Source organism: Bombus pyrosoma, linkage group LG1 (assembly GCF_014825855.1).
Source record: "Bombus pyrosoma isolate SC7728 linkage group LG1, ASM1482585v1, whole genome shotgun sequence".
NCBI lineage: Eukaryota > Metazoa > Arthropoda > Insecta > Hymenoptera > Apidae > Bombus > Bombus pyrosoma.
In genome coordinates, this window is record NC_057770.1 from 5165673 (window position 1) to 5182349 (window position 16677).

A 16677-nucleotide genomic window follows, 5' to 3' on the forward strand; every position below is an offset into this window, starting at 1 on the left:
ACAAGTTACGTGTATAGAGGAGGGAAATGTTTAAGCGAAAGATAACGATAATTGCCGCTAGATATACTAACATTATGTAATACTTTTTAAGCCGTTGTTCGTTTACTAATTTGTTTACTAATTTCGCGAAAATATAATCGTTCTGATACTTTCAAAGCCGTTGCAATACAGAAGGCAAGGTAACATTTAGGACAGTTTATAGACGTCTATAAATGACTAAACGGTTCAGTTTACATCAAAGATTCTACGTTATATCGTATTATACGGGTATACTATGCTATATTACTTAACAAAAAAAATTCAAACTTTCCAATCAATATTCTTGATCGGCAGATCAAAGATCACGAATAAACCGCTCTTTTACGTTGCTCTGTCACGTAAAATCTTGCTTTCTTATAAATTCAAATAATCCGTTTAATCCGTTAACTCGCTGGCCGATATACGATGATTTGCAACAAACAACGTTTGTAACACGCGACAGATCATTTCCTATCTTTAATCCTAAAATGCATTCTTGTATCTGTGTCGCGTGTCTATTATATCACACATCATTTATATTCAATATTGATTTAACATCGATATCTATAATCTAGCGCTACCCTTTTTAAATACACGAAACGGTAAAGGTTCAGTTCTTTACGTACGCTTTCCTGCGCCTAATTAAACGTGCGTTTCTAAACGCGTTATCTAAAGCAAAACAGCCAAAAACAACCATCTCGTACAGACTGTACGATCATCTCCTACGGTGCGCTGTTAAATTACCATGCAACTGTCAGAATTGAAACTCGTATATCAGGATCAGTTCAACGTGAATCTAGCAGTCCCAAGAGAAGCCGAAAGACAATCGTTCGTGGTTCGATTCGCAACGTGGAGCAATACAGAAGCTGAATCGCGTTGCGCTTCGATATTGCATCGAGGTATCCGCACCGCGTCCGACCCAACCTATTACGTCTACGCAAATGTTCCCGTGATGTAAATCTGTCGGGGAATGGCCGACCTCGAAATTGCACGGCCTAACCGATACCGCAGCAGCTCATTAGCTGGTCGCTCGTTTCACAAGCCGCATTTTCTATCTTCTTCGTCTTTCTCTCTTTTCTCGACGCCAGAGAGCCACCCATCTATATTAAAAATACAAACAACTCGTGTAAACTGACCTAAACGAAATATATTATACCTATCGTTAGACGTTAGGGATCCGAGCGATGCGATGAAAATAAACGAGTGCGCTTTAAAGATTGAATAACTCGTGGCTGTGCTCCATCGTGTATTAATTCATGGATTCGGTATTCTCCACCATCGGTGGATGGTCTCATAAACGAATAAGATACGTCGGTTGTAGTGGGTGGTAGGTAATCAACAGGTTTCGTCGATCAGTGATCGGTTATTTTATCGAGATTCGTTTACTATAGGCGCGACGGGAAGAGCGAAAGAGAGAGAAAGAGGAATCTCACCTGTCCGATGGAGTGTTGCGATGGAACGATGTTTTCAAATAGCCTCTCGGGGGAATATTAATAAAGGGTGCTCTGAAACACGTGGTACAACACGCGTGGAGAATAGTCGGTTGATGTAAAAAAGGGGAGGGAAATAAATCGAAACGGTGGAATAAAACATCGTGTACGAAGTTTCCGTTGTCGGAAACGTTGATTCACGGAGAGCCAACTCTTTCGCTCGGATGGTTGTTTGCAAAGGTATTCTAGTTGTCCTGGCATACTTACGCCCAGGTTGGAGGGTAGTTGACGTGGTTCGAGCTATTGGTTCTTTTTTATTTATTTTGTTCGAATCGAGAGTGCCGTACTGTCGAACAGCAAAGCTCGATTTTTCGGATACAAACCCGCGTTCTCTCTCGAACGTACCCGTATTTACTCGTTCGTTTCTCATACGATATAATTCAGTTTGTTTAATTTTTCAGCTACCACACCGATGATCGAAGTTCGTACAAAACGATTAAAAGAGATTCAACAACGCTATATATATATTAAAGATTTATATATATATATATATATATATATATATATATGTATATGTATTCGTGTGCATAGATCTGGTAACGCTTAAATATTTTCAGCAATTTATGTCAGATCGGTAGGCATTTCGAATTGTCGTGGACGCGTCGCGCTATAGTCGATAAATCGAAACGCTGGATTCGCTTATACGCCTTTCCTCACGACCATTTTTACAGTTTACAGGTCCCCAGGGTTTCTGTAACGGGAGACATCGCGTCAAGACCCGACTTAATCTCTTTTGCGTCTTAAACTTGGCTAAAATAACAGTAAAGATACAATATAACGGAGAATACAAAAATTCTGACAAGTTTCTGTGAACGGAAGAATCGCCGATCTCTCGTTTGCATGTTCGTAGCGAGACAATCGAAACAAGTCGGGAATACCAAATCCTAGATCACGTAATACCAAATTCTAGATTCCCTTCGATCCCGGCGGCATTCTTTTCATCCTCCGAGACCTAATGACGCGTTAAACGGACTTCTTGGCGCTTCCACGATGGCCGATTCCGCGAGTCCGCGGTCGTGCAGAGGAGCCGTATATCAGTGGCTATCGACAGAGCGTGCAAGGTTTGTCTCTCCTAAAACCGTGACGCAACAGCGACGTTCAACTTTGAGATTCAAAGTTTCCTCGTAAAACATATGGCGGTGTAATTTTATTCCACGTATATTCTATTGTTTTCGAGATTTTCTTTCCCTTTAAAGTCATCTTCTCACAAGTCGATACGTTGACCGAAGAAAGAAATTTTCGCGTCAAGTATCTATTCGTATTTTACCGTAAAAAAAATTTATCTTATCTTAATGACATGTTATGTTATTATTGCAACTCGATTTGTAAACGTATCGCTGTATATTGTCGATAAAGTGAAAAGTGGCGATGCCTTCCGTTTTTTATTAGATCGACTGCGTACGAACAAAGGCTACAGAAGTTGGTAATCTGGAAGATTATGTTATCGAAGTGATTATTATACCAGGAGATCCAAAACATAGTCGTATGCCATGCGCATCGTCTATGACGCTCGTAGATTTCTCGTATTTTCATCCGATAACGAATTACGTAGTAGATTCGTGTGATTTCGATTGTCGAATATTTACGAGCTGTAGCAAAAGACTTAGATACAGGTAAATAGATATTTTTCCGCGTTCGACCACGCGAATCGTATATTATCATTTACAGGTTCGGTATAGGAAACGCAGCGTGAGTTATACAGGGAAACTTATCTCGATATACACTTGGCTGCGATGTCAGTTGCAACAATTTTTAAATTACGAGCGCACCAGTACCAAACACCAACACCAGTCATTTTCTAGCTTTATAGAATTTCTCCGAAAACGTTCTACTCTACGAAATATATATTTATCACCGAGGTGTATTATCGGCGTTCGAACGTTCGAACGTTTTGGAGCCTGAAAATGCAGAAATCCGCCTTCGTCCATGTACGACCATTTGAAAATTCGGAAACACGAAAGATCTCTCGTCGATTAATCGCGATTCGCGAAAACTTGGACCGTCATAGTTTACCGAAGCCAGCGGATGAACGGTGTTCGCGGCCATTGTATAAACGATAATAAGCTTGTAACGTTACGTAATAGTAGATGGCTTGCTTGGTCGCTGACACGCGTGTATACGCACATTACAGTCACACACTGACTGGTTGCACGTACCACGTAGCGATCGTTTCCTCTTTAAGTCAAACCTCTTTAAGTCGATTAAAATATTAACGTTTAGAGAATGTCCTATATTTTTATTACCATTTCAACTCGGTCAGTTTTAATATTAATTATCTAGAAAAGGCCGGAGTAAGTAACGTAACACGATGACCATACGCTTTAATTCTCCGTACGCGAGGAGAATGGAAAGGAAATGTCGGGCCTTCGAAACGGAACGCTATTCGATCCTCTAACAAACGCGAGTTAATAACCTGCAGAGAAAAATAGATATAAAAGTAAAGAGTCACGCACGGTTCGCACGTGTAATCGATTCATCGTAATCATCGATTAAGTGGCACGACCGGGGTCCAAGTCCGCGAGCTTGTGGATGAACAGATCGCAGACGCGGGAAACGGGGATCGAGATTATCGAGGGTCGGGCTGGCATGCCAGGAATCCTGGCGTTTCTGGGTTAGAGGCGTTAAGGCCAATTCGTACGAATGCATGCAGGGTACATGCTTCGACCCGCGCTTCGTTCGATCGATAACGCCTGCCACGCTCTCCGTACGCCTTATCCAAAGCGAATTTAGAGTCCATTGCGGTCGCCGTTGTGGCTTCGATTATTCCATTATCGATTACTATTCGTTCGAGCGTTCGAGCCTGCCGGGAACGAGGAACAGATGAACAGCGTTCTTGGTGTTACACAGCCTATGGTTGTCGGAATCCTATGTTTCGAGATCGTTGCTTTAGTCTAAAAAAAATACCTTTCAACTACTTTTCAAATACTTTTCAATACTATAACGTGTACACCGGGCTACATTACGCGTCTACCTTTTCACGGACGCTTGTAAATAGAACGCTCGCGATTTAAGAAAAAAAGCTCTTTTCGTCCAATCAATCCGTTCTAAGCGTTCGTCGTAACCATTCAACGTTCTAAGCAACATGTTTCTTTTCACGCAGCCGCTACAACTATTTTTTTATCGCAATCGTACGTAACGTCGCGTTATTTACTTCGTAACGAGCAGCACCGTACGATGCGTTAAAATGGAAAGAAATCAAAAGAAAGAAAGAGAAAAAGGAGCAGAATCAGAGAGAAAAAGAAAATACGTTAAATTCGCGTTAATTAATTGATATTAAAGCATCGTACTTTGATCTAGCGTACACGGGCGAACGAAAAGTAGCACCGGTGCACGCGCAAAGTCGAACAAACGTATATCCTATAACGTAAAACATATAGGTGGAGCGTGCGTTCTGTAGGGTTGATGAAATTCTCGGCAAAATGTAGCCGATGGCTGGAATTCGATACGACGATAACGCGCTCGGACCGATGCGACGAATAGCGAGAGGAAGATGATCGGTGAAACGAAGAACAGATTTGTAAGTCTAGTCCCGGAAAAAAGAGGTCGGGGCCAACCACGACCGAACAACGAACGATTGGATCTACTGGGGCGTAAAGCTTGGCTGGTGGGTGTTGTTGTTTTCTGCACATTACAGCGAACCATTAATTCAAATTAGAGCACGTTTCACTGGTTCACCGGCATAGATGTAGGTCAAGTGTTCTTCGCGCGACACATTTTGGCCGCGAAACAACGAACTGGCCAACGAATGCCCGCCAAATGATAGTCGCTGCCAAGCAACGTTTTGTCCAGGTGCTATTGTACTCTCGCGACAACTCTTCTTCCTCTTATTCCTCCTCTTTTCCTCCTCTTTTCCTCCTTTGCTTTTATTTACCGCGGTTATCTTCTTTTCCTTAGAGGGAAAGGGACAAGTAGAGAAGAGGCAAGTTTCTTCTGTCGGGTCGATGTTTTCAATTAATTGCGCCGGTAATAATAAAAAAATATAAACGATATAGCAGAGTATAAATTTTCTCAGAAGCTTGTCTCCTACGCCGGGTATCGAAGCCTTACGTCCGTCGATTCCCAACGAAATCGGAACTAGTCGTCGATGCATTCGTTCGTTCTCGTCGCTATGTAAATGAAAATGCACGAGGCCCGGGGAGAACGTACTCGACGAGAAGTCGAGTCTCGCGGATAGTTGAAGATGCCACCGACGCTAAAGATGCAAGTTTGCGAAACCGGTTCGCGGAGTCGGACCGTCCAAAACTTATCCTATTACGAGTTTCTTCGGCGAAAGAGGAACGGGGAGAAGGAAGCTGCGTTTCGGTCTGGCGAACGAGTGCCTCTGCGAGGCATCGGCAATCTCGAGAAAACGCGTCGAATTTTCGACGCGCTATGCAAACTCCAACGATAATCTCTGCCCCTCTGCTATACGTTCTCAAAGTTGAAACACGAGTGACCCGGCTGAAAAGCGCAACTTAGTTGGTTCTAATTTGGTTGGTTCGCGAGCAAACGATTAGAAAGTAGTCAAAAAAAGGAAAGTAGTTAAATAAGTCGAGGATTAACGCTTTTAAAGCGCGAAACCCGTTCAACTCGCATCATCGGTCGATGTTTTCTCAAAAGTTTCACGACATTCTTTTACTTAAAGTTCCCGCTCTGAATTTAGATAACGTTAACAACGAGTGGCCCTAATTATCTCGAACGTTTTGAAGTATTATTCGATAAGTTTGTTAATTGGAAACCGTACGAGCGAAAACGAGACTAAGTTTGAGGTCTGGTTGCTTTACTTTAGACGAGATCGAAGATCTGGTTGAATTTAATTAGTAAATTAATAAACCAGTAGGTGACGTCGTAAGGACTAATTAAGTGCTAATTAAACGAAAAACCTTTTCGAAAACTTGAGGACATCGTCGAGACTGCTTTGGAAAGGAATTCGTCATATTTCACGGTAAAGATCAGTCGTTAATCCTCGTGTTTTCTGTTACAGAAAGGTCGCTCTAGTTATTATCCTTACCAGAGCCGGTTTGGACTTGGATCCAAACGCCCTGAAGAGGTTGAAAGTTACGGTGCCGAAGCTCGGTCTAATTCCATGGGTGGTCGAAGCACTCGTCGTAGCTGTACTAACGAAATATCTTCTTCATTTGCCCTGGATATGGGGTTTCTTGCTTGGAAGCGTAGTAGCTGCTGTTTCGCCGGCCGTTGTAGTACCTTGCCTCTTCAGGTTACGTGCCAAAGGTTACGGAGTTGCCAAGGTGAGATTAAGTCATGTTTTTCTTTCTTTTAATATCTCTATCAGCAACCATTATCCGTTTTAAAGAGCGACAGAAATCCGCAACGTTCATTGTGTATTCTTCGAAGCAGTTTCGTTCGAACAAGAGGGAAAATTCCATGTAGCGGTGTTTCGCGCGTCCAATTAGCTAGCCGTACCGCGATACGTCGGCCAGACGTATGCGTTCACAGATAATGCCCGCCAAGTTGCATCCGTTAGTCGGTAGCGCGATACGGTGGGAACGCTCGTGCGTCCTAAACTTACCGAATTACACGTCGACGCTAATTAAATTTCTTTAGGACGCCGGTTCTACACCGCCGCTGCAATTTCGCGTTTCCTCGCGGTGCAATTGCGCACGACGGGACGCGGGAAAAATTCCCAACCAGCTCGCGGTGCTGCTGGTGGTGGTGGTGGTGGTGGTGGTGGTGGTGGTGGGGTTCGGTCGAGCGAACGAGTCTTTTCGCGAACCGATGCTACCAACTCTACTTTGTTTCAAAGTAACCGAGAAAGTTTCTTTCGAAATACATTTCAAATGTACGTAGCTAGCTTTCCCATACGATTCCGTGCGACTCACAGTGCCAGCGAAATTGCAGCTACATTTTCTTTGGTAGATTGAATTTTCCTGAATCGAGGAACGAAAACGCGTTTTATACGGTTAGCAGGACTTTGTAGTTGCGTCCGTGATATTCAAGAAATTTACAAGAAACCACGTTAATTCCAATTTGTGCAAAATGTCGTTGAATATAAGCGACGAATGTAAGAGGGAACGAAGAAGAGAGACGTTTGATCTATACACGGTGTACTTCCGATTAACACAAATTTGTTTTCCAACTATTTAAAATTATGATTTCTTTGTAATTTCATAATTTTCTTTCAGTCTTTCACAATTATCTAAAGTTTAGAACGGTTGTTGGTTCGGTACGAACCCATCCGTAGCGCATCCGTAGCGCATCCGTAGCGTTTTAATAAAAAATTGTCTCCTGAGTAACAACATCGCGACAGTTTTTCTCCTATTCTGTACGTTTCAACCTGTTTAATCTCAGATATCGTTTACGATATTCCGCTTGTAGCGGAAAATGTTTGATATATACGTATCGTTATCGTCTCTAGAGTAGAGTAGAGTAATTTATAGTTAAACGATCTTTGCAACAGCAAACGCGGGTATCTCTTCAACGTCAAAGCAAGGCGAAGAGCAAGTGGAAGAATAGTCGGCTGCATTCAAACTACTATCTATCTATCTATTTAGCGTCGTGATCTGTTCGCGTCGTTGGATCGCTTAAATTTCGGAAACCGCGGAGAGTCGGCTTTCCAGGAACAGAAACGTTTCCAGGGAATCGAATACGCCTAGAATCGTCGATTACGATAAATTCGGGGAAAACCGGCATACCATCGAATTAGACGGAATCATAGATTAAACAACGCCGGCCTGTAATTGTACAGTGATCGTTAGATGCCGTGAAATCTCCATGGTCGAGATCCTCTTCGACGCGGGATTGCAGGACCTTCTCGTTTGTCGACATTTTTCGATCGAAACGTCAAAAAACGATCGTCCTTCTCGTTTGTTGTTCGAGAAGGACGATCGAACGATCAAAATCTGCAACAAAATTGTTACACACGAAGAATCATTTTATTAATAAAATCAATGTTATACAATTAATAAAATAGGCGTAGATACGTGTTAAAATAGAAATTTATATAGTTGATCTGCTCCTATAATGCTTCTGATACGGGATTAAAGACGTTATTAAATTAATTAGATTAAAAAGATCAACGATGCGGCGGTACTTTTGCGCAGATTGAAGCAGCATGGTCTCGAATTCGAAGGATCTCTGTTTACCTCGTATCAGATAGGATTACAGGTTCAACAGCGTTCCGTAATTGCGGCAGATTAAACTAGCGGCTGGATTTAGCCGGATCTCTACCGATCGAATTTACCACATAGCCTATGTTTTTCTATCAGTTGTACTTATGTAACAATTGTTACTATTGAAGAAAAATATGCAAAATAAAGTAGTTTAGCACATCGCTAACGTAACAATGAAAATTGAAAATTTAGTACCGTGGTATAGAATCCTTATTGCACGATATTGCAAGCGACAAAATTACAAGAAACTAATTGTTTTTGTCAAACTTGCATTGACAATTATTCTATGCCAGTCCACTTACACGCGTTATCTCGTAAATCGTAAGCGTATTCGTTTGAGTTATAAGCAATCGTGCAGGCTAGCCCAAACATCTTCGATCAGATATATATATATATATATGTATAAAATGCACATCGATGCAGAGACTAATTTTATATCCGATTGTTTATTTCTGATTGGGAAAACGGGGCTGCCGATTGAATTACGATAATATTAATCAGTAATTCTGTAAAATTTTTCACGAAAGAGAATTTCTGTCGCGGATCCTTGGAACGATGCTACGAAGGTTGTCGAAAATATGGTTTGTGGATGGCCGAGTGATCGATATTCAGACGGTAGTCTTTATTCACAGGGCGTATTCTTGCCTTCGGAACGGCCTGTCAGTAACAGTTCTTATCGACAAATCGACGTATTCGTCAAATCACGAAGGGGCGCGAGGCAATTTCCATGAATGGCTAATTCAGTACCGCAGGCGTCTGACCATAACGCCCCGTCGCTACTTGTCCCACGTTCCAACTTCGTTTTGACAAATTTCGCTTCAGATTGCTTTATCATTGAAAATAATCGAGATGACCGTTGCCCAGACCATCGTACGCGTACCAAAGACTTCGTAGACGAAAGCAGACATTTCGAATATCAGGAATCTGTAGTTAAGCTCTAATAGATAATTTACGATTGGAAAATTATCGAGAGCACAAGACTTTTTCTATCGTATCGATATATATCCTATATATACCCGAACTGTTTGAATTATAAGCGAAACAAAAATTAGTAGATTTCGACAAAGATTAGAAACAGAAGAATACATTTAACAAGAAATGCGCAATTAACGCAGTGAATGAAACGATAAATTATTAAATGTTCACTAAATGCCAATAGCGTATGCAGAACTAGTTGAAAGGTTTATCATTGCAAGGCGATTTGTTATGTCAAAATTCCATTTATAACGATGTAATATTTTGTGAAAGAGAAACGATTTCTTGCCTGTTTAGACATTATACGCTATTACCAGTAAAAATTACAATTTGAAAATTTACGCGATATAATATAGAGACATTTTCTAAAATTATAGATCCATCATTTACAAATATATAAGACATCGAATTATTTTTCCCCAAGATGGTGCATATTACGAAGAAAAATTGAACGAAACGCCATCGCCGTCAGAACAGAATCATTAAAGACAGCTCGGATGCGAAGTTTACAGTCCAGGGACAAAAGTTGGTACGTCCGGAAGATTTGACGCGACGCAACGATACGGTCGTGTTTAAAATGATAATGTGAAAAACATTAGCGAGAACGAACTGAACGGTAAAGAAGAGCGCAAACGAGGAGAGAGAGAGAGAGAGAGAGAAGCATATAGGAGAAACAGTGGAAGGACTTAAATAATTCAGTTTAGAAAATGGAGTGGAAGCTGTTTGAAGAGTGCAAAGGCCATTCCTGGCAATGTGATATTCATGAGTCGAAAAATCTAGACGAGACTTTTTGTTTATTCGTCGCTCTTGTGGCAGAAGCAGCCGCGCAAGCGAGAAGAAATTAAACGCTTTGTCAAGAATGTGCCGAGTAATTCGCATTAACCGCGAGATCAGAAAGGTTGCCGAGGAATCAAAAAAAAAAAAAAAAATAAGAAAAAGAGGAGGTCAAGACAAAGAAAAGAGAGGGAACCCTTTCTTCGTTCTCTCGTCCCTTTCCCGCGTGCTACGTACATGTTCGTTGTACTTTTAAGTAATCGTGTTTCTCGACATAATTTCTGTATTCGGCTCTGGAAATAAATTTCAAACGTGTTTTAATCGAAGATGCGGCGTAGATAGAGATAATTTAGAATTGCGAAGACGAGGCAAGACGCATGTTGGATATTTCATAGTTGGCGTACGCGATTGTATGAATGCTATTTTAGTATCATTTAGAATATTAGAGGCCATTGAGTTTTTATTTAAGTCGAAGGTTTATCGTAAATTGGGTTAGTTAAGAAGAGAATATAACAGGCTCGAAAGGCTAGACTCGGAGCAAACCGATTGATTAAATTAATATTCTATTTCGTGCATTATTCGTTGCATATTAAACAGATTTTCTAGATTTCTTGTTAACTGGTACTCAACCGGTACCGGTAATTTTATACTTTACGCGATACGCGCCACTGACAGCGTATCGTACTACGTGCAAAATATACATTATATATATATATATTAAAACGAAGCACTCTAAAATTAAATAATTCATTCAAAATTATGGCGGGCCGGTTGCGACACGCGAGGCCGCCGATCGTTTTAGCCACGTTTCGTGCTATTTTTATTCACGAATTCGGACATTCGCCGTCATCAACGTCTTGAAATGAAACCACCCCATTCGCCAAACGTTCGTTTACCAAACAGCTGAACAAATTTTCCAAGTACCAACTAAAATTTAAAAACGGATAACTAATTTTGTAGTATAATTTATCACTTGCCCCGTTTTTCCGCAAAGAGCCTCGAGCCCGGCCCTGCACCGAGATACCATTCGATCGGCAATGCGTGAACGCGATAAGCGTTTATATACACACCGTCGAACAAGGAAAAAAGCAACGCGACGAAAGATTTTTCAAATCTAACCTCCTACCAAACTTTCGAGACGACCGCGGAAAAGGAGAACGCGCAACGAAACAAATGTTTGCAGAAATCGCTGACGAATCGAAATCCCTTTGACGACGGTGCAACTCAACGTGATTTAAGAAGTCGCTAAAACGATCGTCAAACTTAAATCCCATACGAGATATGGCTTTTCGAAAGAATCGCGAGAGCGTGATCTCGTTAGATTCTTCTTCCTCCTTTTAATTCTCTTTCGTTTCATTTTCCCCGATTCCTCCGACTATCTTTCTATCCTCTCTATTCCTTTCTATCTATCAAACGGTGGATTATTTTCATTGACCTCGAACGTTCCGGCTTAAAGTTCCTTAATGGTTTTCCAAGTTGCCACGATGGAATGTGATTGCAGCCGATAACGAAGTTTCCGCCGCGAGTCGCGGATGTTGTAGTCGTCGTTGAAAAATAAGGCAAGTTACGGGGGTAGGAGATGAAAAATACGGAAACCGTCGATTTCTGATTTCTGTCGGGATGCTGCTGTTCATCGTGCCGTCAAACTCGGTAAGAAAATTGCTCCTCGAGGATGGCTAATAATCCTTTTCTTCGTTATCTCGCTATCTCCTGGCGTGGATAATAATTTAAATTTTACTTCTGTCATTTTAATATTTACGATTTTACCGTGATATCGATAACACGACGCGCGATTGGCGCGGCCGCGTCTACTCAAACGGCCGTAAGAGAGCCGAAAAACAAGCGATAGACGGGTGTTACTCTTGAACATACATACATCAAGGAACATGGGCGTTCAGGAATAATTCTAAAGGAACATGCGCTTGAAACGCTCTCTCTCTCTCTCTCTCTCCCCCCCCCTCCCTTGTATATTCGTTCCAGCATATCACAGAGCAAAGGTACCGATTACCGCGGTAACAAGATTTAGTCGCACTTTGTTTCGCCATTTTTCTGGATTCCTTATGAAACAACGATTCGCTGTTTTGCACTTGAGAATTATCGTTATTTTCATATTTCTTTTTCTTTTGCAACGTAAATCGTTAATTCGCGTTAATCGTTGTTTCTGCGTTTCACCAAATCGCTAAAAGCGTTTACAGATTTAAATTTAATCGTTGCTTGATTCATTTTTCGATCAATAGTCCATAATCACTGCATCGAGGTACTTATATTCGATCTTTGTTATCGGTTTCCCTTCAGGGCATTCCAACTTTGATCATCGCTGTGTCTGGAATCGATGACGCGGCATCAGTGGCGATCCATGGGATAATAAAGAGCATCATGTTCTCCCACGATGCGCTCTGGTATCAGATCCTGCAGGGTCCTATCGCCATTCTCGGAGGTCTTGGATTCGGAGTCCTATGGGGTTGGCTGGCTAAATATGTTCCGGAAAAGGGAGATGTAAGTACGCTAAATTTTACTCGCTTTTATTACATCGATGATACTATTCGGTCGATGATCAGTGGCATCATCTTTAACGTTTACCGTATCTCTGAGATCGCTATTCGCGCTGTATATCGACTCTCTTCTCTAAATGTACGTTCTCTAAATACGTTCGACAAATAATACCGTAACTTGAACACTAGTGGTACTGGTACATTGCCAGTTTTATACGACACGTACGACGTATGCATAAAAGTTTGGTGATTGCGCGTAAGACGGGCTCTGCGCCTTTGATTTTCATGAAATTTAAACACGTCGTAAACCCATCATTCCGAACCATTTTTTTTCTACGCGTACTAGTTTTCTAGAAATTATTATATATATTTCTGGAAATTCGAGCACGTCGCACGACAGCGCGCGACCGCTTGTCTCTGCCGTATCTGCGAACGTATCACGGTGATCAGAAAAAGTTACAACGGGCGCGAACAATCTGTTATAACGGGGGTAATACACGGGTCAAAACAGACAAACGCGAAACAGCGAGGTGGTAAATTAAAAGGATCGACACACAAGGCCCATGTATACGCTGTATACGTAGACGATATATAGACGATCGATATCGAATCGATCGCTAGATCGTCACGCAAACTGTACAACAATTTCGTTAGACAGGGATTCTATAAAGGCGCTATAAATTACCCAAGAGCCTTCGCAGCGCGTCCTCGCATCGCTTTTCCATTCGTTCAACAAATTCTACGAATCGTAGACTATTCGTGGATGATTCACGATGCCGTAACGCTTGACCCGATCCCTGTGCAATAAAAGACGATGCTTTGGCACGCGGCCCTCGATTCCGCTGTTTAACGGCGACGCCGTGCTCGAAACAAGCCTCGCGAACGATCTCGATAGGATACGGCTGGCGATAGACCGTTGCAAACTGGTTGCGCGGAAACGGGATCAACGAGCCGAGCCGCTTTTCTTTCCAAACGAAAGCGGGTCTAGAGACACGGGGCTCGAGGAAAATTGGGCCGATTCTTTATTTCCCGACTATTTGATCTCGCGTGGTTTTGACGGTACCGAAACTGGACGACGATGCGACGAATCTATACGAAGCTTACTCATAACACGTACCATCTGTCCATTGATTAGAAAGTTATCGACGGCTGAGATCATCGCGTAACGACAGTTTTCGCTGTGCTGTTAACGCGTTAAAGTTGAAAAACGATATTCCTACATCGGTGTAATATTTCGCGCGACGCTGTGCTTCCAATATCATCGTTTCGCGATAATAATTGCTCGGTACGGTTTCCATATTAAATTTACTTCTTTTTTACTTACCGTCGGAATATTCTCGATATACGCGATTAATACCCTTTTAACACGGGGAAAAATGCGCTGTAACGATCTTGGAAAGGAACGAGCGATATCGTGGTAGGCGAAAAATTAACGATCGATAATCGACATTCGAAGAAACGATAACTTTTATTTCTTTAAGCCCACTGCCTCGCCGTATACGCTTTATTTTTCACGATGTTGGCAAAGGTAGAAACACTTTGTAACGCTATCTCCTTCAAAGTTCTTCGATTTAACAGCTAGAAATATTAAAGTTGGCTCAAGATGTTCGATAGACGCGTGAATTTCTTTCCAACTTTGATTCCACGCAAGCGAATTCGTCGCGCATTAACTTCTCAAGCCTGTTTCATTTGACTAACGATAAGCTGCGAAACATACAATTTTCATTCGTATTCTATCGTATCTATATCGAAAACAGTGATTTATTTATCGGGTAAAATAAGGTCGCTTCTGTCCATCTTGTCGGACACGCCTTCTCTCTTTTACTATTTATTATTTAGTCTACGATTCGATTTAGACGAGCGTACGAAACGACGTTACGACGAAGCAAACTGTGGAACGTTGATTGCTTGTACTCGTGATCGAACGATTCTTAAGCGTTCGACGATTCGAACGATTCTGGCTGGCCGACGATGGAAGAAAGGGTAGGACCGATCGGTACGAAGACGATTCGCGCAACTCGACGTGCTTGTTCGACGATTCCAAGGATTCTTCGGGCCTTGATACGTTCGACCGAGTTTCAACGCTTAAAGCGTGACTGCCGGCGCGAAAAATATGCGTGCCGATCGATTTCCACCGAACGCAACAACGTTCGATCGGCACGCTCGTTAGGTGTATCGTATCGTCGTGAGGATTCGCGTGAAATTCTCGTTCGCGCGGTACGATCGACCTTGCCGCGAAGCATTCTCGCGTTTACGCTCGTTAATGCCAGTTCTGGCTCGGTGGTGCCGTTTTTCATCGGATACGTGGCACATTCGCGGTTGTTGACGATTCCCTGTAGACCAGCCGCGCTTATATCGCGAGATACCGGGCTGAGCCAGCGAGAAGGAGCCGACAGAATTTATTATACGCCTCGCGTTCCGACCTAATATACGCTGGTTGTTCACGCGGACGCACGATCCGACGCGAGGTGCACGTTATCCGTCTTGGCCCGCCACGGCGCCGCTGAATTATCAATTCCGTGGCGGAAATAGGCACCGTGCGCTTATTGCCTTTACCCTACCGATAATTATTACCGTTTGCCGTTTGGCTAGTAATATCTTCCGCTCCGTTGGTCGTTGCTGTTCAGCGAGATTGTTAAATCTTTGAGGTGAAAGATCGAAGCGGATCGTTCAGAAATAACGGGCATCGTCTACAAGCCCGTTTGAGATATCAGCGATGTAATCTTGAAGAATTTAATTCGACTTTGAGTCCGAAGCCTAAACGATTCTGCGCCGTTTCTTCCACTGATTTCCACCGCTTTGGTCGTTCGTTCCACTTTTCTATCATAAACATGCTTTTCGTGACCTTTTATTTGCTCGCAAAGTAAATCTTTAGCTTAGATTAGTTTAACCCTCTTAGTAGACAGCCAACGATCGAAAATCGGCTGCGCGATCAGCGATATCGCGTACAAGCTATTCAAAAATTATTGAACCAAGCGACCTGTTTCTCCTAGGGGTTGAACAAACGGTAACAAACTTTTCCGCAGCCACGAGCCAAAACGAGAAAGAAACGAGAAAACGAACCGGTGGAAAGAGAAGTAGACAAGGGACAGATCGCGATTTCCTACGAGTCGTTGAAATTTGCTTCCGGCTTCGGCAAAGTGGCTCGTTCGCCGCAAATTTGCGAGAACCAAGGTGGAGATGATTTAAAAACGCGCGAGAGGAGAAAACGTAAAAGCCCGATGTTGCCCGTTCTTGCCCGTTCTTGCCCCTTTCGCAACCTTGCCAACCTTTCGTCCAGAAATACACGCGATCTCTATACGGGAAAAGAAGCTGCAGAAACATTTTTCTCCTTTCTTGTTCCTATTTCCAACTTTTGCCAACAAGAACCGAGTCCTTTCGACGTATGATAACCGGACGGCTGAATCGTCTCGAGAGCTTGATTCGTATTGAAATTTTTGTACGGATGGTAGGTTCGTTAAGGGTGGTTCGGAGCGCGGTTCGGACGCTCTTTTTTTTATTACGTTTGGATACTTTGTCGAGGCAGATGGACAGAGCTGGATTCTCGGCCAGTTGCCTCCGATTCACGACCCGGTTTCTCGCGAACAACGCTGTCGTTTTCGATCGTACGATGTAGAAATTTGCTAAAATTTGACGATGCCGAGAACAACTTTGTTAACATATATATAGAGTAGCCTGGTGAACGCAGCTGGCTTTGGAATTCAGGATGTTTCGCTTGGAAATTCGTCCACTACTTAGTATTGTATCATAGTATTTGATCTCGCTTGAGTTTCAGTATCTTTACCAAAGGAAAGAAGAAGGGACAATTTTGCTTCTGTA

At 42.5% G+C, this 16677-nt stretch overlaps 1 protein-coding gene across 5 annotated transcripts in view; it reads left to right on the forward strand.

The window, feature by feature from the left end:
- LOC122569706 (sodium/hydrogen exchanger 9B2) overlaps positions 1-16677 on the forward strand; it is a 97047-nt gene that overhangs the window by 54359 nt on the left and 26011 nt on the right. For all 5 annotated transcript variants that reach the window (XM_043731211.1, XM_043731193.1, XM_043731202.1 and 2 more), the window contains 2 exons: positions 6472-6736; positions 12662-12862. In XM_043731211.1, the coding sequence (XP_043587146.1) occupies positions 6472-6736; positions 12662-12862 (466 nt within the window). The remainder of the gene's footprint in view (positions 1-6471; positions 6737-12661; positions 12863-16677) is intronic.